Consider the following 27,104-nt stretch of genomic DNA (forward strand, 5'->3'; position numbering starts at 1 on the left):
CTTGAAATTAAAACAAAAAAGGCACTTACAGAGTTTCTGTTTTACTATAATTGAGCAATAATTGATAACTTATAAAGAAGCACGTTTAAGTCCTTGGACAGGGCAGCATGGGGAATGGTATTGTAATCATATTCTAGGAAATTGCCATTCTTCATTAAGTAAAGAGCTTATAAGAAAGAACAGAGTATTTGCTGACTTAGGCAAATTAAAAAAATAGTATTTTGTATGTATTGATCCCATAAAGAAAAGTAGCACAGAAATATTGTTCAATCGAATATAAATTGAATTCAGCACCTTCTCTCCTGCTTTATTTTCACAAAATTGAGAATTTGTGGCGACTTGGTCATATAGAAATTTTTCTTGGTTGTACGTATAGGGTATAATCAGAGGTCTACTTTATACCTGCTTGTTAAAACTCTGACAGATGGAGGGACAGATGTCAGAGCCATATACTTTGGCTCCTTGTCTGATTTTCATTGTTGATCACAATATGTGACTGCCTTTCGGCAAAACTGAACACAGGTGTATACTTTAGACTGCAAGGAGGAATAAGGCAGAAGAGCAAATTTATCAAACTTAACGACACGGGGGAAGGAGATATAGGAGACAAAGTTGAAACTTTTTCTCCCTCACTGGGAAGTATTGTATGGGAATTCGCCTTTTAGAAAACTCTTTTGTGTCCTAAGTAATAAAGTAAGTTTACTCATGTTTAAAGGATGCTGCCAAATAGTATAACCTTCAAATGTCAGAAGGTTGTTTACCATTTATTTGGCAACTCCAGACTGCAATCTCGTGCATTTTCCATTGCTTGTCTAATTAAACATTCACTCTAATTATGAGGAATCGTGTAGGTGCTCCTTTGTTATTTATCAACAAGTTATTTTCACATTGAGGATCGTTTAAAATGGCACTCAGGGATGCTCGAGTTTAATTACTTCACTGTTGTTTCATTACTACAGCTTTTTGGAGAATGTTAAAAGCCACTGATCCTGATTATTACTATTATTTCTTTTTCACTTTGGGTTGTATTTCATACTATATTTCTGATCCGTTGTCAGTCATCTGTGTGTCTAAAAGGACGTTCCCCCTAATTAATCTTCAGTCAAATTGAGCTACGTTTCATAGAACATGGGAACATTCAAAAAATAAGATTATTGAATAATAGAGACTAGATTTACAGATTAAATAAGTAAGAGAAACGAAGACTATTTTAGCCCTTTTATCTGTATGACACCAAAGTTACTGAGCGATTGATAGTGCCTTTTCAGTTTTTATTCAAGCAGTTGTTGCCCTATAGAGATGGACAATGATTGGCTATAGTTGAAGAAGAGAAGAGAAATGGTAAAGAGCACGTTTCTTTAAGATTGTACTGGAAGCACTGTTTTCTAGTGTTGACTACAACTTTAGTATAATGTTTTAATTTTTTTTTGACCAACTCCTAGTAAATTTTCTTTAGGGAAACCGTATCCAATTGGACAAATATGATGTAGATATGTGATATGATATAGAACCAGCATATTTTAAGAGTATCGTATTTTATTTTCTCATTGTTTATTAGGTCAGTGCTTAGCCACAGGACCCCTGTTTTGGTAGACAGACCCCTTTCCTAGTCTGTCTTTTGTGGCACAATTATGGCTTTCAATGTAGACTTTAAGGAGTATTTTGTTCATATACGTTACCAAAATTAGGTTAACTTACCATAGATAGAATAAATACTTAAGTTCTCTAGTGAATATTCATGTAAGCATGATGTCCAACTTGAAAAAAAGCTCGCTCTTGTATCTTCAGTTTCAAGTGCAATAATTAATCCAATAAATATCAGGGCTCTACTGTGTGCCTGGCCCTTTTTGGAGTCCTTGGCTGATGATAGAGCCATGACTAGGAGAGCTCAGCTCTGCTCTAATGACACACACACTAAAGGGCAAAGGCAGACTGTGCTACACAAACAAGCAGGACGTGGTGAGTGGACGCAGGATAACTGGAGGGGGGATTAGAGGGGTGCTTGCAGCAGGACTCTCGGGAATGAGGCTTGACCAGAGACCTGAACGCTGAAGAACCAAACTGTATAAAGATCTGGGGGTGACACATTTTAAGACAGAAGGTTCCACAAGCACAAACATGAATGAGACATGAAACCAGTGTGGCTGGAGTTGACTAAACAAGGGAGGATGTGCTAAAAGCTGAGGCCAGAGAGATGGGCTTGGGCTGATTGACACAAAACCTAATGGGTTAATAAACGGACTACAGATTTTATTCTAACCGCAGTGGTGGGGATCTATTGGCAGAGGGTCCGGGGTGGAGACGGGGGGTGGGGGTGGGGTTGGAAGTGCATAGCTGAAGCAATGAAGTGATATAATCTGATTCACTTTAAAATTTTAGCCCGGCTGCAACGTGTAGGCAGAAAGAGTAAAAGTAGTGAGACCATTGAGGGAGCTATTACAGTGGTCCAGGTGAGCCAGCGGGGCAGAGCCTGAGGTCCTGTAACAGTAAGAACTGATTGCTTCAGGAAATGGATGGAATTAGAGCCTACAAGACATGCAGAATTGCAAATAGATTGGACCTGGCAGAAAGGGCAAGAGAGAAATCAGAAAGGTTAAGGTCTAAACAGTTGTGTTAGATCATTTACTGAGATGGAGAACATTGGAGAAGCAGCGTGTTGGGTTTGTTCATTTTGGGTGTGTGGATTGTATTCAAATTGGAGATGTCCAATAGGCAATGGATGATGGATGTTTGATGGAACTCAGGAGAGAAGTCAGGACTGTTAATAAGCATCAGGGGAGAGAACGTGTGAAGTGACCAAGATCCTCTAAGTTAAGAGGTGGATAGAAGAGAGAAGTGCTCCAAAGAGAGAGACCTGGAACCCTCAGCACTGATCAGTTCTGAAAGTGCTTTCAGTCCCGTGATGACAACAACTAATGATTAAAGTCTCTTAGAAAAATAAATAAATACTGTTAGAAGTAATCCTTGAATTTCCCGAGTTTTTGAAAGATAAACTTGTAAAACCACAGCTCCAGAACATAGTCTGAATCATGAGCACAGTTGTATCAGTAAAATTAGTTGCTGTAAATAGGCAAGATAGTGAGAATTTCCTCAGTTATTTTAATTCCAGGTAGCTTTTAGTTTATTAAATGATATTCTGAGTTACCAGAACCCATGAGAAAGCAAAATGACTCATCCTTGTTTTGCAATGCTCTACCACCATATGGTGTTTAACATTAAGAGGGTCTATTTCTTACATCAGTCAGTTTGAGATCAACAGTTTTTGCTATTCGCTTCTCTATGTGTTTGATCCAGCATAAAGCAACTTATCCATTAAAGTAATCCGCTTTCCATTAGCAGCACACACCCTTACGAGCTCCTCAGTCGCACTCCCATCCTTACTCAGTATTATCTAGGTACAGAGTTATTGACCTTTTGGTGATAGCTTACTTTTTGCAGAGTACCAGAGTGGTGCTTACGGATAATGCTTTAGGTTACCCCTTATCTGCAAATAAACCCTAACGTGAAGTTACTGTGTGTGTCTTTGTAAAAATGAATTGCCTTGTTAAACATGATGACTCAGAAGAAGCGTCTCCTGTTATTTGGTAATATCAATTTTTCTTCTGTTTCTTTTCTGAACATCACCTTGGTCAAGAGTTGACCTGAGTTCTACCTTTAAGTCATATCTTTAATTTCTTTTTTATTATATTCGAGCAGAAATTATGAAAAAAATGATGATAGTAACTTTTCTTAGAATCATGGACTTCGAGGGCAAGCAAAGGCTCTAATAGCCTAGAGATGCTCTAATAGCACCCTCTCATTTTGCAGGTGAGGGATTCAGAGCCAAGTTTAATTTCGCAGAGCTGATCAGTGGCCTGGCTGTATAGAAACATGCATATGTAGCTGCTGGTGCTTCAAACTCGGCTCACACTATGGCTGCACACACACAAAATACGATCTCTGCTCTTGAGAAGGGATATACATACATGAACACAGTTAATCCAACGTGACGAATGCTCTAGGTAGAAAGGACTGTGGGGACAGAAAGGGAAGTGTAGTCATCTCTGCTCCTGGACTTTAGCACATACATCCCAGAGGAGCTTCTCTTTCCAGCTTAAAAAGAATTGCTCATGTCTAAAGAAGATGAGCTGAGTTTGTGTCTTGTGTGCTATAGGGAAACCTTGAGTTGGTCACGCTTTTCCTTTTCAAAGTATAAATGCACTGAACTGACCAAGAACTTTTCTGTTCATTTCCCATCTATAGAAGCAACAGTTCTAAGCTATGATGGAAGTATGTTTATGAAAATCCAGCTCCCGGTGGTGATGCATACGGAGGCTGAGGATGTGTCCTTACGGTTTCGATCCCAGCGCGCATATGGCATCCTCATGGCAACCACCTCGAGAGACTCGGCTGACACCCTCCGCCTGGAGCTGGACGCGGGGCGTGTGAAACTGACGGTCAACCTAGGTAACAACTCGCCTTCCCCCACTGGACTAACACTTTTCACCTTTTGTTCCGTTTTGCCTGCAAACATTTATCAAGTAGCCTGTTTGCCATGGAAAGTTGAAATACTTAATGGTCTCATCTCCATTATTTAAATTAATTTAGGTTTTTGGGGCATCTTTTTATGGTTTCTGTTTCATTTAACATAATTTACTGTTGTGTGATTCCTACCACTGAGGGTTCTTAAAAGGGAAGCCATGTGTATTAATGAGATTAATTGAAAATATAAATTATTAGACTCGACAATGCCTCGAATTAAATGTCTTATTTTTGTATTTAACATTCTGATTGGTTATAGAAGATATCCTTTCAGATAAACAAAAATCCACTGACGTTTACTTAGATAACATATGCTACAAAATGTCAGATTTCTACTTTGTGATCTCAGTCAACAGCCACTCTTATTATACTCCTTGGGCTTCTCCTTTGAATGGTCACCTTTGTGGTATCCCATCTTTTCTGTTTGGAACTACAGTGTGATGATACTTTGCTATCAAACAGCAATCCACAACCCTTCAATGCCCAAAGTCTGCGGCCCTTAGCAAACAGCCATGAGAACACTCAAAACACAGGCTCTTCTGCAGAAAAGTAATGCTTTCCTGCTTAATTGTAGCATTCACAAAGAGTCACTACAGTAAAACCTCACCAAGCTGGGTGAAATCTGGCGGAAGACCAGGGTGAATTAAGAAAAAGTCTGAACTGTAGACTTAAAAAAAATTACAAGCAGTCTTGTTTTCAATTACATTCAAAAACACAAATTAGCAGTTCAAAAATCTCGTTAAAGAAAGGTTTTACTAGGCTGATGCTAATGGATGGATAAGAATTATCCATAATTAGCACATTGTTTCTCAAAAGTTGTGCCGTCAATGTACAGGAAAGTACTTGAAATCAGTTTCCTTCCTGAATGTGGTCTTTTGCAATTTGTTTAATTTTTCTCCAGTGATCTCTGCTCCTATCAAATGAAGAATTACAAATATTCTGCCCAATAAGTTTCAACATTATCATTAACTCCAAGTAAGAGGAGTACAAATTAATGAGGTTTTACTGTATTTCCTGTAGGTTTACACATGCAATAGTGAATAAACAGAGAGAAAAATAAAATTCGAGGCTACATGGGTTTACAAAAAGAGTAGTAAAAATGTGATAAGGTAAGGCATTTGTGAAAACCCCACATACATTTTCAAATTGTGCTGGGCAGAATAATAGCTCATAAAACAGAAAACGATTTCATTGGTAGCTTACTGCATACAGTTACTTTCAATTAATATTAGTTGAATTAAGTTCAATAATAAGCATTTTTTTTTAAAGATTACTGAAGAACACACAGCACTTTCATTTACTGTTCTGTTAGAGTTCCCTCTAGTGACAATGATAGGTTACTACAGGCCAATCAAAATAAATTGCCTAATTGCAGTAAAGGGGCTGTTAGCTGAGGTGGACACACCGGTGGGAATTTTCCAACAGCAAAGCATTCTGTGGAAAGAGTTGTGTAGGCACTGTTCCTTGGCTGTTTGCAACCACTTTTCTGATGCGGTTGACGACACATGACAAACTCAGCTATATGGAAACAGAATCTAGGTTTATATTTTTCATGTTCCCCAAAGGCATTAAATACTACAACCAAACCCAACAAATATTTATCTATATATAAAATAAAAATAAAACATTCCACATAGTCCTTTAAAGAGAACCCTTAAAATCACAGCCTGTGTTCTCCAGTTTAGACATTCTGCTCTTAGAGAATCATTTGCTTTTATATAAGAAGAAAGTGTAAGAAAAGGAAAATCAATAGCTGTATTAACCATGACACTTATTACATAGAAATAACATTGTTAGCTTCCAACAGAGGGATCGGCTTGTGTGCTCTGAACAATGACACTGCTCCTTAGCCGCTAGTTTGTAAAGGAAACAAAGTTGTTTCTTTCCTCCTTCAATAATACAAGGTATGGAACCCAGCCTGGTTGTTACATTCTTGCCCAAGCAAATAATAGTAAAAAGAATAGATACATTAGGGTGAAATGAGAATAATTTCAACTAGCTCTCCATTTGACCACCACAATTCTAAAGGATTCCGTTGGCCTTTGTGGGATAATAGATTTTGGAGGTCCAAGATGTCTGAGCCTAGCTAAGCTTGCACTGTACCCCATTGTGACGGAGCACTTTTTAATTATATTGAAAATAATAATATGTTCTTTCACAGATGGGGAGAAAGTTGCAGCCAGTCTAAGCCAAACATCTTTGACAGTTAACAAGTCTTTCTTTCACTTAGATTTGTCACCATGTAGCTTTGTTTGAATTGGCCATTTTTTTTAAAACCTTCTATTGTTGTTTCCAATGGTGAAGTTTTATAACAATGAATCTGGGTTCTAGAAGTATGTAAAGAATAAATGATATGGAGTGGCCATATTTGCATGTGTCTGTCCCCGGAAGGGTGGACTGTGATTTTATTGGATGTCTGCAGCTATTACCTTGAAGGATAAATTTTCATTTTTCATCTATTCTCCCCCATCTAGATTGTATCAGGATTAACTGTAATTCCAGTAAGTGCCTATTCAAAATTTTTAAAATGTTATTCCTCCATTATGATGTAGCTAGTCAAGAAAAAAATAAAAAAAGAAAGAGAAAGGTGTTTATAAAACCCATGAATTCACTTTTGAAGTATACCAGTCCATCATCTGGGTTGTAAAAATTCATTTTGAGATCTGTCCAGCTGAAGACCTTCCTGCTGCAGTTTCTACCTCTAAGTGGGAAAAGAGGTGACAAATATCCTGTAACAGAAGGTGCAGACGCCTCTGTAGACCCTTGGATATAGCAACTAGCATTTGTATTTTGGCTGATCTTGGACTCCAGAAGTTCTCTTCACAACCAAATTAGGAAAAAATACTGTGGGTCTTATTCCCTTCACTTTCTGGTTTTATCTCTTAACTCAAACATAGGGGAAAAAATCCCTTTTATTTGAAAGTTACTATAAAACCTTTCTAAATTCAACCAAAATTTTACATTGGAAAATGTGTGTTTTTCCAAGTTTTATATATATGTACAGAAAATTACTTATCTAAAGAAATTTTTCTTGTTCATTAAGAGCATTTACATAATGAATTTTTACATCCTAATCGTCTATCTGCCAAAATAACCAAAACCCTCCAAATCTGTGATATGCATGCCAAATGATGAGTTAGAAAAGATGCATGGACTGAGTGTTTTTGATTGTGGACTAGAGAATCTGAAAGGATATAAGGACTGTGATTTTATTTTGAGTCGTAGCATTATCTTAAGAGTAAATTTATTTTATTTCTTTACATAAATATTTAGGTTGTTCTTTTCCAGGTTTTGCTGACCACATTAAGGAATCTCCTCCAGTATAACAGTTATTAGCTATTTAACTAAAATGGTTCTAACAAGCTTCTAATCTTTCACTGTCATAGTCAGTAAAATAGTTTTAATGTCTTCGGAAAATGCTGAATGTGAGTTGATGGAGTCTACTCCCAAAACCTCTCTGTTTCCAAATGGCAATAAGTCATTCTCTGAGGAACAAAATGGTGGTCTTAAACTTGCAAAAACAAGAAGCCTTATCTACTTAAATACATGCTATTTTAAGCACTGTGCTTCTTATAACTCAGATTTGTCTTAAAATACTTTAAATACTCACTCCAAAGCAGCATAAAAGCCAGTCCTTCCAATCATAGCAATAAAAAGGTAACTGAATTATGATTTATGAAAAATTAAGTTGTTAAAACTCTCATACAAGGCATTAAAAATCATCTCAAACAGAATATCGATCCTGAACTAACCTCTCAGAGCTCTCACAGAAGTAGAAATTTTCAGGTATACATCATCTCCTCTCAAACCCGTCTCTACCACACTCTGAAAAGGAGCACAGGTTTACAAGTCTGATACCATGGTCCAGTTTGCTTTGAGCTCTGGAGCATCGATGCAGGCAAAGTTGTGACTCACAAAATCCTTTCCCAAAGCCAGGCTTGTGACTCAGTGTAGCTGTGGGTGTTCTTGGTTCTTCCCGGATCTTAGAAAATCCATGTGAGGAAACTCTTTCTTTCCAGACTTCTGCTTCATTTTATTCCTATAAAGCATACAATAAAGCACGGGTTTTTAAATTTACAAAAGGTAGCTACATAAACCCTAGTATTTCATGGAAATTAATGTCATCAGGTGTGCTTCTGTGTTCTCTAGCTGTATATATATATATATATATATATATATATATATCAGTGATATTTTAAAACTCACGTTTAAAGTCTCACTACCCTTGTTAGATACTTCTCTTCATTTAGCTTATTATTCTAAGACTCTGATATTAAGCATAGTCTGTTCTCTGGATATTCCGCATAGCAGTACCTTTGAGGACAAAGATTTATGCTGGTTAGTGGAATTTTTCCCTTTTTAAGGTGTTAATGTATGACACTTTAATTACTTGAATTAAACCAATGATTGTGAGCTTTCAGTGCACACCTCAGACAGGACTGCAAATGCCTTAACTTGACAGCAGTCACTGGACAGAACATTCACTGATCAGGTAATGTTTTCATTTCCTTTGCCTTTGTTTTATTTGGGGACTAGTGGGCTGATGCAGCGAGAGCTCCAAGTTCCATCAAGAATTCATGTTATTGCTCAACTTTGAGGACAGGGAGGAATCTACAAATCAAACAGTGCAAATCTAACTTACAGTGATTAAATAAGCAGAGATTTCCACCTGGAGTGCATTTTGTACCCAATAAAAATATAAATAAAATACTTGTACCTCAGTGTACCTTGTAGTTTAATGAAAGACTGATTTTATTACATTTATCCCCTGTAAGCTGAAAGTTTGTCTGAAACCAAAATGTAAGTTTACTAAATCAAAACCTTGCACCACCGCCATCTAGAAATTATACCATGTCTAAGACATCAGTTGTGTTGTGAGTGTAGCATGAAGTACCTCAATTGGTGTCTTTTAAGAAAATTTCCACAGGAAATAGTACAAACTATAATGTAAAAGATTATCTTACATTTAGAATTAATATTTAAACTCAAAACTGTTAATTTTGAGTGGAAACCTTCCAAAATTTCTCTACACTTACTCAGAATTGCTCTGCTGTTTCCGACAGTCGCTCCATCCTCACCACCCCTCCTCCCTTCCACTCAGTTTACAGCAGGTGTTATTTGATATGGAAAAGGAAATAAATAGCATCTGACTCTGCTACTGAAGAATAGGTAGCAGGTGAGGAGGGAAGAGGGTCTAGCTGCACTGCACAGATTCAGACCTGCGGGGCTCTGCGATGGCAGGTGCATTTCTTTTTCAGCCCTTCCTGTGTCAGTAGTTTAGATGCAGCAACAGAATCTTCCACAGACAGGCCAGGACAGAGCCTTTTGTTAAGGTTCTTTTGAGAAAGGGCAGATTTGAATTTCAGGGACCATCTCTGTCAGATTCTTTGTTGCTACCATTCCCCTCCCCCTCCCCCCGCTCCCATAGGAAAAGCTGTCCAGAATCTTTAAATGGAAGGAGAGAGCCTGTTTTCATTTAAAAAATCCAAAGCTTATTTTCATGTGTGGAGAAGATATGTTTTAAAAAGAACTGTCTCTGTGAATAGTGGTCATATCACTGTCAAAATGTATGCTTTGATCTCTCTGATTATAAATGGAATGTCTCTGCACACAATCCCAGACTGATCTTAGTTCTTTGATGTCCGTTAGCTCATTTCATTGGTAAAATATGTTTGTTATCTGCAGCTTGGAATTAGATTAGGTCAGTATTTGCAGATTCATAGAGGGGAAGGCGAGCACAGAGCTGTGTTATCTATAGCTCTCTAGTCTCCTCTGCCCAGGACAGGAATCAAGAGACAGATTAGTCTTGCCTTCCTCAGTCAACTCCGATATGGAGAAGTACATTCTACCATCAAAAAATAGTTGTATATGGAAGTTGCTAAGAGAACCACCATCTTCTAATGCAGATAAGTCTTCCCTGGACAGTGAAGGGTATTCTTCAATAAAGGTAGATGGGAAAGGACTGAAAAGTCACATTCTTTTAACATAAAGAAGAACAGTTATTTGAATTAATCAAAAAAGAGACAAGTTATAGATGTTTTTACAAAAAATAATTATTATAGACATATGTACTAATACCAACTAATGATAACAAGTTCTTACCAAGAGAGGCCAAGTCAGACTGAAGGGTACTTTGTGACTAACAGGTGAATTATTTGCATGAAAAAGTGAGTGTCTGACCGTCTCTTGCCTAGCCCATGGTATTATAACTGACTTAATTCTTTTAAAAACTATAAAGAATGCAAAAGAAATTTTCTATTCCCTGTGAAATTTTCTCAAATGCATTATTAGTATGGTCTGTAGTAAGTATTATTAGTAAGGCCATTGGTCTTATTCTGCATTCTCTGTCTGCCAAAGTACGTAGCCTCAGATAGTGTGACCAAGACAGTGTCCATTTCAAATCTGCTGCCTACTAATTCCCAACAGTACGTCCAAAATCATGAGGCTATGTGTTTCTCTGTAATTTTTTCTGATCTTTTGGCCTCTGTAGTGGTGTATTGCATGCTTCAATAGTCCCAATTTTTTCTCTCTTCTTCTAGTAACCTTACAAATTATTAGTGCTATAATCTTTGAAGTTTAAAATACATTGAAAATTTAAAAACTAAACTTGCTCCTATTAACTATAGGCGAGTCCTAATTGTCATATAAGTAAATACTTTAAATATGTAGTAGATGCAGGAAAGCTTTTGTACTTTTGTTTTATAAGGTTTTTTTTTTTTTTTTTTTTTTTTTTTTTGGTCTTTTCAAATCAATGACATAATTATGGAACATCCTTCCTGCCCAAAAGAAGGCTTGGGGTCAGCTTTGCATCCATATAGAAAGTAGATTTTAGTAAACTCATGATCTCTGATTTTTTTTTTTTTTTGCTTGTTTGTTATTTTTTTCTTTAATCCTTATATATGTCTCTTTTCTTGCCCACCTGCTCTTTCTTCCTACCAAGATTTATTCTTACTTATGCATTTCCAGTGTTGTTTTCTCCTATTCTCTTTCTTCCTGTTTTCTTACCAGAATAAAAATTCTCTGCTCTTGAAAAAATATTCTAGTAGGCAGACCTTCCAACTATCTTTGGCTTCTTACAGAAAATGCTTTATCAAAGATGCAAAGACAACAAAATTGCAGGTGACCTTAATGTGGACAGTGTCAAGGGTTGAAGTTCAACTCTTTCTATTTGCAGTTCACTGTCTAAGGACTGGAGTGAAAGAGAATCTAAGGCCAAGTACGTAACCTAACTTTTGACTTGGATAGAGTGAAGAAATGCACTGAGTAATATGTTGTTGGAATACATAGTATGATGGATGTCTGGAGTAGATAATAAGATCTTTGTATTATCATTTTACTACCAGAATGAAAAGATCAACTGGCTGTTAGTTATCACCAATTTTTTTATGTAGATAAAAATGGAAAGCAATAAAAGAATGCAAAATGTCAACCAGAGGCACTTAAGCCATATTAGATTGCTTTGATCAGGGTGCCACTTGGCAGGCTACTTAAAAAGATACGGGGAAATTTCTGGAGGCTGGCTCTTGTTAACATGAAACAAATATTCAGTGCACAGCAGCTGCCTGGTGCCTAAAGAACAGAGAACTGCAATCAGGAGTCTTTTGCTGCTGCCTCCGCACAATGGTGCCTTGATTTGTAGAGTTCTGTCGATCCCTGCCCCTCAGTGGCTGGTGCTGTCCATCCGCCTAGGGTAGGACCTGCTGAGGGAGTAAAGGAAGATGAACATATAAATGCAGAAAATAGGAATTTTGTTTCTTGCTGTCATTTTTTTAAGCTGGAAGGAAAAGGGAAGGGAAAGAAAAGACAGCTTATAAATGATTATTTTTAGCAATAATCTAATAGTAATTACATATAAAATATAGAGACCAGGGATTTCTGGTGAAAAAACAAATAGCTAAAATGGGCAGAGGGAATTGGCACATGACAATGAGTCTTTAGAGAAATATCAAAATTGCAATAAAATTTAAGGGAAACCCATTTGGATTATCCACATCTTAAATGTATGAGAATTATAGAGAAGTGTACACGTTTAACAACTACATAGATGGTGCAAAATCACGTGAGGGCTTGCCTAGTAGAAGGCTTGGGTCTATTTTAGTGTATGATGAATCGGTTTATTGCTTATATGCAAATATAAAATGCTGCAGTGTTTTAGAAGAGCACTCTTTTGTGCAGGTTAAGAAAGAATTCATCTGGAAATCAGGCTCGATTATTAATTTATTCAGTGAAGCATTTCCCTATTACTATTGCAAAAGGGTGTACTCAAGGGGCTAAGGGATAGCTCAGTGGTAGAGTTCATACTTAGCAAGCCTGAGGTCCTGGGTTCAATTCCCAGTACCTCCATTGAAAGGAAGGAAGGAAGGAAGGAAGGAAGGAAGGAAGGAAGGAAGGGAGGAAGGGAGAAAGAAAAAGGGTGTGCTCAAAGTAATGCAAAATTCCAGACCGGCGTGGACCTTTTGAAAGTTAGTATTGTAACAATGGCCAAGGTAGAAATTGTCAAAAGAACCTATAAAATTTCAGAAGAAACATTCTGAACTTGATATCCCCTTGGCTTCTGTGAAAAGAAAATTTTCTTTTACACCACAAAATGTCACAACCACGACCTGTTGGTTGGAGGTTTTTGTTGTGTTATTTGAGAGAGCTGGTTTCTAAACGTTCACCATTTCCTTCACAGTTTAGAGTTTTTGTGTGTGTCTGTGTGTTTTGTTTTTGTTTTTTGTGGGTTTTTTTTTTTTTTTTTTGGTAGGGAGGTAGCATTTATAATGTTAATACTGATCCAGAAAATTGAAGGTAAAAATTTGAATTAGACATTAGACATTCCTGGCCATTGTTAAAGTTTTGTTTTGTTTTGTTTTTTATTAATTTTTTGTATTTAACTAATCTTACTGTAAGATATCTGATTAGAATTTCATTTGTTTTAAAGAAAACAGTAATCTTTTTTTCTTTTGTATTTGGAGCATTTTGTCTTTTTACTTATATACTTACAATGATTTAGGTTCATAGAGAGTTAATCCTAAAGGATTGGAAAGACTAAAAGGTATTCAAGAACTTCTATTTAAAAGAGCCTTTAATCCTTAGGACATACTTGATGTTCAATGATGATCTAAAGCACTATGCTGAATAACTCATTTTACTAGTGTAGACTTCAACTTCTAATAGAAGTAAATATATACTACTAGAAAATCCAAAGATTCTGAAATGTTTTCCACTTCACTAGGACAAAGGAGATGTTTTTTGTATGTAAAAATAAAAACCAAATATTATATAATTATTATTGAGCGACACTCGGTTCCTAATTAGAAACAATATTCATTATTTAAAGGCTACAAGAACGGAAAAGATTCTGGCCTGCCATTTCAGTCCTCAGAGAAAAATTATATTACTATCTTAATGCCCTTATAACAGAAAACACTTTGCATATTACATATTTAATATATAACACATTGTGTAGTATGTGTTTCTTTAAAAATATAGGATCATTGTGTGCAAATATTTTGCATCAGATTGTTTACTTTAGCAACATACTCTAAAGATTACGTCCAGTACATGGCTAAGACACATAGTATTTTAAAACCTAATTTATTGCTTATTTCAGTATTATACGGAAGTGATATCAAGCAGGCCCAGGGCACTAAGCCAGTTGAACAAAGGTAAAATAGGGAGGAAACATGGATGTATAAGAATAAGTCTTGTCATGATTCACCAGTGACCTCAGAACAGTCAAATGAAAACTGATGAGGGGCATCTGTGAGCAAGATCTTGAGAATCAAACCAGATTGGAATAACTATAAATGAAAAGACACTTCAAATGTATGCGTATAAGTGATCATGCTTGACACTAACTCATGAAGTAAAAGCCTAACTAACATAGCCTCACCATAGGATGACTGACCAGAAGCAAGTACATGGATATAACAGTACTTGTAGCATTTGGTTGATCAGCTCCAAGGAACCTCCAAACACTATCTCCTGTGATTAACCAAATTAATCTGGTGTAAGACTTAATTGCTAGTAGCCAATGGTGTCCCTGGGCAAGTACCTTCTCAGAATACTTCCTGGACAGTAAGGCAAGACATTCATTTCAGAAAACTTTGATGCCAACACAACTTCAAAGAAAGGAGCAATTCCAATATTTTCCCAATTACTGAAATAAATGGTCAAATAGAATCATAGCACTCAAATTAGTGACTAAAAGTTAAACTAATAAATAAGCTAAATATGACAAAAGAAAAAAATTATTAGCACTATGTGTTATTGCAATAATAAAATTCAAAAGAAAGAATTTTGTCAGTGCTTGCAAAAAATTATATTATCATTATAATTTTTACATACTGGATAAATAAATTATCACGTGTTATTTGTCCATAGCCTTTTTTGGGGGGCAATCACTGAGGAAGGAAAGAAAACAGATCAAAACAAATGAGATGCTACAGTTCAACAATTCTAAAGGCAATATTTCCCTTATCACAGTCCTTAGAATGTGTTTTCTTAAAATAAAAAAGAGGTCCATAATGTTTACAGCAAATACTGAAAACTAGATTTTCAAGCACTGTAATGACTTCCTAGTGAAATGAAAAAAAAAAGGGTCAAATAAACTTAACAAAGTCAGAAATTTAGGCTCTTTTTCCCTCTTTTTTCTAATATGCTTCTTATTTGGGGAGAAAATTTTTACAAGAATATCCCCAAACTACTGAGGGACAGCAAAATTTGTTAATTTAGTCTCTCATTTAATGATACTCAAATACATTTGTAGTAACAATGTATGGAAAATAAAACACAGGGAAAGCCATTATTCTTTGAATTATACAAAACTGTACATTCTTCTTTGTCTTCTCATAAAAATAAATTCCATAGCTATTATAATAATGTGTTCAGATGAGCAATTACATATTTAATTTAAAAATCTTTGCATTTATGACTATAATCCCTGGCTTTGTTTATGGAATGTCAAACCGAATATTGGTAAATTGCCAAATGCACAGTATCTGTATGCTTTTTCATTGTTTCCTTTTGGTCAGCTTCACATTGCGTAGGTATTGCATAAGACATGTTTAAACAAGTGTCAATGTAAATCAATATAATCATTTTCTTTTCATGCTACACCAACACGGAGTATATTTTCAGTTTAAAATGCTTACTTAAAATCACATTTAACTATTTAGTACTTAATTTTATACATGCAAGCTCTCCTATTATGTGATAAGCATTTCTTGGAAATGACCTTTCTTCCTTAAAATAAAGTCACAGTCCAGATTTTTCCTTTCATTACAGTAGGTTTATTTTATTGTGCTTCTTCCTAAACCAGCCATTTGAGCTAGATTAGATTTAAAGAGAACTATTTTAAAACATTCTTTTAGCAATGTATTTATATAATTTGTGTTCATTTTTACTGTGTTGTAAATATAATTATACTTTTAAAGGTTAAATTATATTTCTTAAATTTTTTTTTTACGTTGAAAATGATTTACACCAGAGATATTTATCCTGATCTGTCATAAATGGGTACAATCAATGTCAAAGCTGTATATAAAGGCTAAGTGTTTCTTGGTAGAGCATTTTAAACCCTTTTATTCATTTGCCTAGAGCTATGAGATTTAGCCAGATATGAAACAGGAGGTGAGGCAGCTATATATAGTGCAGTTTATTTCGTAGATGGAAGAATAGAGTTGGTATGAGCTACGAAAAAGGCAGAGGAGTCTCTGTGGGGTGTTTTCAGCAGCTCTCCAAGGTCAGACCCTTTCGCAGACAAGATCCATGTTTTCTTACAATTAAATCCTCAATAAACCTTAAATCCCCCAATTCCTAAGCCAACTATTCTCTTTTCATTTGGAAGCTACTCTGCTGGCCTTAGGTCATTTTGCTCTCCTAGGCTCTATACATCATTCAATTTATTTTTGAGGGAACTGAGCAAAAAAGCTATATAAATAATTAGCCAAATAACTGAGTTACCCAGGTCCTCGAATTCTATGACTTTTCAGATTCCATGCTGCCAAATATGAAGACAAAGGGGTGGAGCTTTATATTTATTGGCACTTCTTAATGAAGTTAGGCATTAAGCGATAATGGAGTTACTTTTTGTCAACTATTTGGCTTAATTCAATGTAAGAGATATTTCATCTACTGTAAATATATATATATATGTATTTCACAAAATCTAAACAGGTACACTTATTCAGTAAGTATTTACTAAAGGATAGGACACAGGATATTTTCTCTGAGGTTTTGAACCCATTTAGGGGAAGATAATAATAATAACAATATAATGCTGATAGTATTATTTGTTACTACCATTACTGTAACTGAGGACTTATCATGTACCAGGTATTGTTATAAGTAATCAAAGCACCTTAAATTTATATTGTAAAATATTTCTATTACTATCTTATTGTGCAGATATATCCCTGAGGCACGGAGAACATAAACAGTTTACCCAAGGTCACACAGCTAGTCACTTAAGGAACTAGGATAAAAACTCAAGAGAATTTGAATGTAGAATGTGTGCACCAGACCAAGACATACACATTCTAGAAAGTTTCTTTTTTTTCTTAAAGGAAAGATTTAAATAACAATCCAATCAAAGCAAATACAATGTAATTAATTAGCATGGGACTCTTCCATTTCTCCAGTGCTTTTTAGAAGTTTATAAAATGCCTTTCTCCCGTTGTTAGTGTTCATTTTTGAAAAGCTGTCATCTTCAAGCTTAATGTCTAACTTTCTATTATTTGCTCAAAGTAGTTTTTAATTAGGGAAGTGTATGTCTAATATTTTAGTATAAAAAATTTGTCTATTCTTAGAACTCTATCAATGTCTCTTTGCCTATACAGAAAAGACAAATAGCTCTTTATGAAAACATTCTGAATGATTCTCAAGGACGTATCCTTAGCTAAACTGAGGAGAGTTAGGGAAGAGGGAGGAGTTCCGTGACTCTGGGCAGGTAGCTCAGCCTCACGGCTGTTAGGGTGACTGGTCTGTCATCAAGCCCAGATCGTGACTGGCACCAGGCCAGGCCAGCAAGACAGCTCGGAGACAGCTTCTCTGCACCGCAGAGGCCTTGTCATTACGGGCAGACAGTATGGGGAAGGTGACCCAACTGTACCTCTTAACGTGGATAAAAGAAGTGTTTTGCCTCCAGTCTTGTCTGTTCACCCCTGAATGGAGAGCTAACTAGAGGAAACTTTAAAAATAACTAAGCATAAAACTAAGGCTCCAGATTGGGAGGCAGGGGGCTCAAACAGCATTCAGTTTGTGCAGTCACCCAGGACTCTGTGCTTAGAACGGCTTGTGCTGGGATTAATGCTCTGCTGTCACTGTCCTGGATTTCTTCACTTTGAACAAGGGCCCCACATCTTCATTTTGCACCAGGCTCACAAATATTTCGTTGGTCCTTCCCCTAGTAACGTTAGTGAAGAGCAAAAGAAGAATCTGAAAGTGCCATCTGCATGTTTCTAATTTTAATTGGTAATTAACTTTCCTAGCGGATTCATATGAGAAATAAAAGCAAAAGAATTCTGCTCCCAGCCCAGTACCTAAAAATTGAGAATGATAAAACAGAAACATTCAATGAGGAATTCCTCTCCTTTGGTTTCAGTGTGTTTGTTCGTTTAACTTTCAAGCAGAGGTCAGATTATTTTTTAAAGTGATTATTTTCCAACCAGAAACTCATGGCAAAGTCAAATAGCAGGCCGAAGGTGTCGTAATTACCACCTGAGAAACACATCCTCCTGCCACTTACAGGTGTAAGTGCTGCTGCCGGGAACACGACTCAGGCATCCAGCCGCGGTGGCTCTTGCTTCTGTTTCTCCTGGCTTTTCTCTCTCCCCATTATTGTCACAATGACAAGACTTGTTTCCAGCTCCCCACCGGGTCCTGCCTCCCACGGGAGGCTGTTGTCCTCAAAGTCAACTGCCAAAAAAAAACTTGTTAGTACTTGGAAAAGTTGATCTAGATAGACACCTAATTTTATGCGCACACCCAAATGTCATACATTTTAATAAAGGCTGCTGTTCTAAATTTGTAGAGCAGGAAAGGTGACTACATTTTAGAAGTAGAGGGACGTTGCAGTTCGTTTGTGCCATTTATAGCCTTTTAAAATTGTTTTTTTAGTTTTTGCTTTTGTTGTTTGATAAGAAAACTCAGATCAAGAGCAGTAGAAGAATTAGACTAGAACAGTGTAATTAAGGTTTTGCTGGATTTAACGGCAACGTTGAATCTAAAACTCAGGTCTCCTGACTCTTAAGCTCTTAACTATTCTTCCATTACTTTTTTCCTTTAATAATCACTGTAAAAGTTTAGGAGAAAAGGGAATTTAAACTGTCTGTTTATTTGTGCATCATTTGTGCATTTGTTTGTGATCTATTAGAATGTAAGCTCCTTGAAAATCTAAGTTGGGACATTCTCAGTGCTGAGATCAGCACTGCCCAGCTCTGATCTGATACTTGAACAGGTCAGAGAACAATTTCTTTTAGGTAAAAGAAAGGGTTTCTTAAAGGTGACTTGATTATTTCACCACATAACCTTTTGATCTATTGTTTCGTTTCCTAAGTGAATGTGTCCATAAAGAAGGACTATCCTGGTACACAGAATGGTGTATTTCCTGTTCCTACCTAATCATTATTAGTAATTTGGTGCTATATTCTGTGAGGGATGCTAAAATGACATAAACACACTTATCCCCCTTAAAACTTGACCATGTAAATTAATAAACACATTTCTAGCATATATCAGTATGGTCCTACTGGTTTCATTTGAGGTTTAGTAATCCTAAGTCTAGAATAACTCTCTTTGAAGTTCTCTCTGCCCTATGCCTACATCTGTCAACATTAAAATGATGAAATTAACAATGGTAATAATGAAAATCTCAGAAATTTAGGGAACTTCTCTATCATATTGCACTCTTTCATGTAGCCACAAAGTTGGAAAACAGTATAAGGCAGTTCCTTCTAATAATGACAGAATTTTAAAGTTAAGAGAGTATTTTTGATATGCTCTTATCAAGTATCCTCATTTTACAGATAAAAATATGAAGAACAGGGAAGATAAATTACTTACTTAAGGTGACATAATTAGTGGATGACAGACCTAGAGACAAAATCCAATTTTCTCCACCATTCCCTCCTGTAGTAAAAATGGAGGAGAAGAGTCAATAACAATTGTGGTTACTAATCTGGCTGAAAAGAGCCCTCACCTTTTATTAAGTGTATATCTTAGTGGTTATATTTAGGTTTTGTGGAAGTACTAGATTTCAAAGAAGGATTTGTCTGGCTGACTATTGGTCTCCACACCCTTTCCCTACATACACACCCCTTCTACTCTCTTCTATACCTCAAGCTGGGGTGGTCTCCAACCCTTCTTAGGGGTCAAGTCTTAGGGACATAGCTGAGCTTCATATATTGGTAGGTTGTGAAAGGGCAATCAACTTGAACTAGACTGAGGAAAGCTTAAATATTTATTGTGTCTACTTCCATCTGTTACTAATAAATTTTAGCTACAGAGCCACCAGAAAACCCAGTGAATCTTACCAACTAGAGAATACTTATGCCATAGCATAAACTCTGTTGAAAAGAACTGGTACTTTTACTAAGCTGTACCTTTGATGTAGAACAAATAGCAGTCATGGACCACATCATAGACTCAGATCTTGATGTTCTTCTGCAAGTTCACTCTAGTTCAGCATAATATCATGGGCAAGACAATTTAAGGAAAGGTCACTAGACTGGTGGTCTGGATACCGGGACTCTGCTCTTAAATAGTTGTGATTATGGGAACATCATCCAATTGATTTGGATCTCGGGTTCTTTGTTTGTAGATGGTTCAGCAAACTTCTATATCTCTCATTCCCCTTCTAGTTCTCAGATTCTTTAAAATAGCATTAACTTATCAAGCTGACTTTTGCTCCAGTCTGGTTAAATATCAGCTGTGGTCATTCAGCCGTGTTGTACCTCTCCTTTACCATCTGCAAGTCCTTTTGGGGGCTGTGGAAAGGACACTAGAATGGACATGGAAGGTCTCAAGATCTCAGTCTTAATATCACTCCTTACTGCCTCCGTGACTTAGAGTAATACCTTCAACCTTTCTGAATCTGCTTTTTAAACTAACAAATAGAAAAAAAAACTCTATGACTTAAATAATACAGTAAGAATCAAGTATAAAATTACATATAAGGCATAACCCCCTACAAACCACAAGGAATGATTGTAATTAAAATGGAAACAATGCTATGGGCTTTCTTTAAGATTTTTTAAATATTGCTTACTATCTTGGTCTTCCTAGACTGCTGTAACTGAGAGGACTGAGAGGCTTCAACAACAGACATGTATTTCTCATGGTTCTGAAGGCTGAGAAGTCCAAGATCGAGTTGCTGGCAGGTTTGGTTCTTAGTGAGGGTCTCTCATCCTGGCTTGTAGATGGCTGCCTTTTCTCTGTGTCCTCACATGATGGAGAGAAACAGCTCTCATGACTCTCTCTTCTTATAAGAGTATGAGTCTCGTCGTGGGTCCTGCACCCACATGACTTCATCCAAGCCTAATCACCTCACAAGTGCCCCACCTCCGAATACCATGACATCAGAGGTTAGGGCTTCAACACGAGAACAGTCCATCCATAACACTCACATTAGAGCTGGGAGAAAGACGTTAGTGCCAGTGAGACATATTTTGCTATCCCCAAAGGAAAAAGAAATCTCAAAAAGAATTCAGATAATTAGTGGCTTGACAATAATTTTCCCATTAAAATTCTGACACAGGGACAGATGACTCTCAAATTCAAAATTTCAACAGTTAAGCTATCTCCATTTACCATACATTTCAAATGTCTGTGAGAATGTGAGATTTCAGAAGCATCGTAGAGGTCCTCTAGACCAATCTCCTCACCTTGTAAGTGGAAGTGTTGAGACCACTAGAAGCTGAATGTTTTAGCAAATTGCTGATTTTGGGTGGGTCCAGTACCGAACTGATCTATAGCCTGCCTTTAGTACCAACCGTTTCAGTGTCCCTAGGTAGAGGCGCAGGGTATTGTTTAGAGATTTGTTTCCAACAGGACTTATGCAGAAGTTGTGTGAGATTCCCTGCCATTGTGATCATTCTGTAGAGCAAGCCGAAAGTCGTGACAAAGGGCAACTTTTCCCCCTCTCCACTGAGACAGGGGTAACCAAGAAGTTGAGTTGCTTGCTAAAGGTCACATTCGCTGGGAGGCAGTATAATGCATGGGGAAACATGCAGGGCTTTGAGTAGGTCTGACCAAGGATGGAACACTTTTCTATCACATTTTAGCTGTGTGATCTTGGGACAAGTCATTTTAGCTTTCTAGGCCCTTTGGTTCCACATTTGCAAAATGATCATAATGTAAAGATGAAATAAGTTAATATATGAAGTGCCTGGTACATAATAAGCATTTACCAGCTCCCAACTTCTTTCTTAAGAGCCAATTAAGGACTAACAACCACAAGTTTTAAGTCCCTGTCCAGTGCACTCTCCATTACCCTTCATGTTGCATAGATAATAGTGTTTGGAACTGAGAATATTAAGTGCATTTTTTTTTTAAACCTGTCTTCCAAAGTCAATCTCTCCACATTTTTAATAATGCAAGAAAGGAGCTTGAAGTTGGCCCACAGAGATTTTTAGGAACCAAAGGGTTATTTTTAATTGGATTTTGTGCCTGTTGTTATAAAATCATTGTTTTATAGATGAAGCATTACAATTTTACTGCAAGATCGAGCCCAGAATGGGGTAGAATGATGATATCACCCTTATGCTTCTTTCTCTTGACAAAATACTTTTGAATTAAGAGAATGAGGGGGAAGCTGTTTCAAAAGCACACATTTCTAAGAAAAAAAAAAAAGCTCTGCCCTATAAAAATAGCTTTAAAATGATGTATTCTCTTTTCAAAGTTCAAAACTAAGAATGGCCCTTGCTGGCAGTAGGATGCCAAGATTCTGCAGGGACACTTTTTCTTCGCTGTTGAAACTGGAAAGAGTCCCTTTGATCCCGGAACTGGCTTTCAACATTTGGTCTCAAAGCATTTTTGCAGTTGTTGAACTAACAGGCTTCCTCTAGTTATTTAGTGATCCATCTCTCAAAACTGCTCTATCTAGACTAGTTTTTTTATTCATGTACCTAGATGTGATTTAACTTCTGTGAAGAAACAAAAAGAGATGGTTTCTAATCTTAATGATGGTTCTGTTTAAAGACCAGTTCCTTCTGCAAAATTCAGCTTACATCACTGGCTGGTTTTAAGCTTCAGAGAAACCCCAACCAAGGAGGACGGAACTTGTACGTCAGTAACATCCTAAGAGAGAAGCCAGGGGGCTGGGTGGATGGCCTGCGGTATTGAAAGCAAACGGCGGTCTCTTGTTGGACAGACTCCTGAGGTCCTTCTAGTACTCGGTTCCCTTATTTATTTTTCTTTCTCCTTTTCTCTCTTCTCCTTGGCCTTTCTGTACATCCTCCTATGATCCTTGGACATTGGCTGGTTTGGCTGCTAGAATTTGGTTGAAGACATTGTGAACCCCACCCTGATCCTGAATCATTTGAAAGTCACCTAACTCAACTCAATGTCATATCTTCAGTTATTTTAGCATACCAAGAAATTCCAGTACCTAAAGAAAACAGAGCAAAGATACATCCCCCCCACCAAAAAAAAAGTATCATTAAAAATGTTTCATTATTTTTTCAGTGAAACATAGTATCAGAGTATTAGCAATGCTTATTTTTTTCATAAAAATTTCCAGTTATATTAAAAGCTATTTTCCATTGCTTTGTTTTTATGTGGTAGAGGGACCTTTGACTAACTGTCATTTCATTAATTTCCACAAAATACTTTCTGAAATAATCTGACTGTCCTAAGCCAATTTAAATTCAACCTGCACAGGTCTACATACGTCCACTTGTGGTTGCTTTCACAGTTGGTTATACTTCTTGCCCTCTTTCTTTTGGTCCTTGGCTGGGATTCACTTCCCTCTATCGCTGTTTGATCTCATTTTTCCCCCTCACACTCAGCATTTGGCCCTTTATTGAGAGTGTTTTTCTTTTCTTTCCTTCACTTCCTAAGAGTCAATACTTTTACCTACACCCATTTTCTGTGCCTCCACTCGACTTGGTTCTTAGACACAACATCCCAGAAGTGTAAGAACTTGGCAAACATTGGAGGTACATGATGTAAGAACAAAGAGCATCCATCACTCAATATGGTACCCAGAGCTGCCTCCTCCCCAGAGTCTAATCAGCCAGATTCCATTCATTGAAAATGGTTAGCTAATGACCCATGGTCAGATCTCTCCCCAAGGTCAGAAGTTTCGTGACTGCTAGTTACTTTATTAGCAAGAAAGTGATAAGTGCAAAATCAGAGAATTCCTTAAAGAGGGAAGCCTGTGTAAATGTGGGAGGGTTCCCAATGCTGTATTGACTGTGCCTATTTATGACAACAGGTATATCCGTTTGTCTCCTATCAGTGCGTAATGTTAAAGATTCTTCTTAAAGTGTCACACCTGAATGTCTGTTAACTTGTCATTTTCCTTGCTTGCTATGACTCTAATGGGCTTGAGAACTCAGCCAGCCAGTCTCTTCTCTCTCTCTTTGTCTCCTTTCTCTCTCTCCTCTTTCTTTCGTTCTCTCTTCTCTCTCCTCCCTCTCTCTTGCTTTCCCCCTTTCTTTGTCTCTTTCTCTCACTCTCTGTGAGGTTCATTTGCTTGACTGATTCTGAGTGTCCATAATGACTGTTTGGCATATTCTACAGGCAAAGGTCCCGAGACCCTTTTTGCCGGCTATAACCTCAATGATAACGAATGGCACACAGTGCGTGTGGTTCGTCGCGGAAAAAGTTTAAAGTTAACGGTGGACGACCAACAGGCCATGACAGGTAAGCCCCCTGCCCCCATCACCTTTGCTTTCGTTGAAGCTTTAGACTTCACCGTTCCTTGCAGGTGACTTTGCAAACCAAGTGAAGCTGATACACACAGTTAATTTTTTATTCCAGCTCTTCCAGCAACGATTAAATTCAATAAGCATCATGTTAAGTGTTTTTTCCTCTCAGATGAGCAACCCTTTTTTGTCATGTTCTTTTCCATTTAATAATTCAAGAAGAAGTTATACTATACTTTAACTTTATGGCTTGATAAATATCTTAGGGCTTCATAAAATATTGAAGTCATTGTTTGGATGACAATTTCTGTTCAGTTTCTTTGCTTCTTATATATTTAGGCGAGGAACGAGTAGCATGTTAGACTTTCTAGTTTCTGGGTAAATTGACAAATATGCTAGTATCCTGTCAGGTGAACCGCTTTTTATTTTAAGCTATCATAGATCATTTTTGGTCATTTAGCTCCATTGGTTCAACTCTAATGTTAAGAATGTCAAGTTCAAATCTCTGATTTGTCGATTCCTCCCCGAGGTGAGCCATATAAAGGTCCACCCCGGAGACACAGGGAAACCAAATGAAAGAGGAGTTGGTGCACCTTTATTCTCTGTGCTGAAAATAACTTCAAGCACATGACCTCCTGGGATATTAGCTCCTTTTTCTTTTTCAGAGAGCATCTTCTGGTTAATTATTTCAGTACAAGGCACACAATGGTCCGTGTGCAGCAGAGAAGTGTCTGTTCTACATTCAGTCTCAAGGGGGTTTCCATACTCAGAGATCAGCTGGCTGTATCAGTGTAGGAATACCCTGCATGGGGTTTTAACTTTGAAGAGATCATTCCTGAGTTCAAATGAAGCAAGCTACCAACTCAAAGATCTCTTACTGTCTTATATTTCATTACCAAAACTTTTTCTGCATGTGGGGGCAAATTTGCTTTGTTTTAGAATCATCTGAAGAGCTTTAAAAGGATCAAATCCTGACTTGACACCACAGAAAGTATAGAAGAAGCCCATTATTTTATATATATATATATTTTTTTCTTAAAATTTCTCCAAAGAACTCTAATGCATTTGGTCTGTGGATTGACATTTAAAACCCACTGCTATGCTGCGTTATGTTATTCTATGAGGAAGAAAGTGACACAGAGAGACCTTAGCATAAGCGTTTATTGCCAAGCATGAGAATGTTCTAAAGGAACTGTTGAACTCAGGGAAAGAAGGCAGAATTTTTGTAGGCTTTGGCAGGCATATCTGCTGAAGTTCAGCTAGTTTTGGTCAAGGGCAGTTCTTGGAAGAGGAATGACTTGTCTTTGTAGGTTAGCATCCATTGATTGGACCATCTGGGTTTTCTCAAAAGGGGTAGAAATGAACAGTTAGGGTCTAAGGTCATGTGCAAGAGTTTGGGAAGAAATAAATGCCAGGGACAAGGACATGTGAGGATCACAGTGGAACATTCTTTAGTCCCTTAAGTGTGTCTCTGATCTCACACAGCCCTATGAAGCAGATAGCAGATATACATCCCCATTTTATAGATGAAGAAGCTGAGGTTCAAAGAGATTAAATGACTTGTTTGTTTGAAATGCCATTATTGTTAACCAGAACTGAGAGAGATCCTAGGGTTGTTTTTTTTTTTTTTAATTCGGTCAATTAAAAAAAAAAGTTTGTTTGCTTTTTGACTCAGGTTTCACTTATTTGTGTTTATTACTATCCTAATAAATGCATGACTCTATGATGTGTACTCTCCCAGACATCATATCATTTTATGAGGATAATACATAAACACAGCAAAATCACACAATAACTGACCATCTAGGGTAGTACATGATAGACTAATGGTTGAACAAACAATTCATGTTCTTGGGGTTCGGAAGAGACGTTGAGGACCTTGGTTTCAGGGATAGTTTAAAGCAGTAGATGATATTTAACTAGGCTGTAAAGAAAGAATAAAGCAGATGATGATAAAAGTATGTGAGTGAGCATTCCACACAGGGAAGAATGGCTTGGATGGGGCCAGGCAGACAAACTAATGTTCAGGGAACAGAGAAGGTTTGTTTTGTTTCATGTGACCATGAAGTGGTTGACACAGCTTGAATGGTCTTTGGGGACCAATAGTTCAGTGCTCCGGGTGAAGGAGTTCATATTTTATGGACTCCTAGGCAATTGGAAGTCGCTGCATTTAACCTGGAAAACAAGCTGAGAGAATATTTTTTGAGCAAAAGAATCCTGAGCAGTATACTAGATGCTTCAGGATGTGAAGTAGTAAGTCCTGAACAACAGTGGATCAAGAAAGTGTAGAAACAAAAGACTAGTGCAACACATTTTTTGTTGTTGTTGAAGTACAGTCAATTTACAACGTTGTGTTAATTTCTGGTGTACAGCCCAGTGATTCAGTTATACGTATATAAATATTCCTTTTCATACTCTTTTTTATTATAGGTTATTACAAGATATTGAATATAGTTCCTTGTGCTATACCATAGGAACTTGTTTTTTATCTATTTTATATATAGTAGTTAGTATCTGCAAATCTCGGGCTCCTAATTTATCCCTTCTCACCGCCTTTCCCCCCTGGTAACCATAAGTTTCTTTTCTATGTCTGTGAGTCTCTTTCTGTTTTGTAAATAAGCTCATTTGTATCCATTTTGTTTAGATTCTACATATAAGTGATCGTATGGTATTTTTCTTTCTCTTTCTGGCTTACTTCACTTAGAATAATGATCTGTAGGTCCATCCATG

At 37.0% G+C, this 27,104-nt stretch overlaps 1 protein-coding gene across 20 annotated transcripts in view; it reads left to right on the forward strand.

Moving 5' to 3' along the window:
• The window catches only part of NRXN1 (neurexin 1), a 1,020,679-nt gene that overhangs the window by 456,062 nt on the left and 537,513 nt on the right, over positions 1–27,104 (forward strand). For 14 of the 20 annotated variants that reach the window (XM_064494502.1, XM_031466987.2, XM_064494491.1 and 11 more), the window contains 3 exons: positions 4,243–4,446; positions 6,996–7,022; positions 24,250–24,372. In XM_064494502.1, the coding sequence (XP_064350572.1) occupies positions 4,243–4,446; positions 6,996–7,022; positions 24,250–24,372 (354 nt within the window). The remainder of the gene's footprint in view (positions 1–4,242; positions 4,447–6,995; positions 7,023–24,249; positions 24,373–27,104) is intronic. The other 6 variants (XM_064494493.1, XM_064494495.1, XM_064494498.1 and 3 more) reach the window with 1 other exon arrangement.

This window comes from Camelus dromedarius, chromosome 15 (assembly GCF_036321535.1).
Source record: "Camelus dromedarius isolate mCamDro1 chromosome 15, mCamDro1.pat, whole genome shotgun sequence".
In the NCBI taxonomy this organism is placed as follows: domain Eukaryota; kingdom Metazoa; phylum Chordata; class Mammalia; order Artiodactyla; family Camelidae; genus Camelus; species Camelus dromedarius.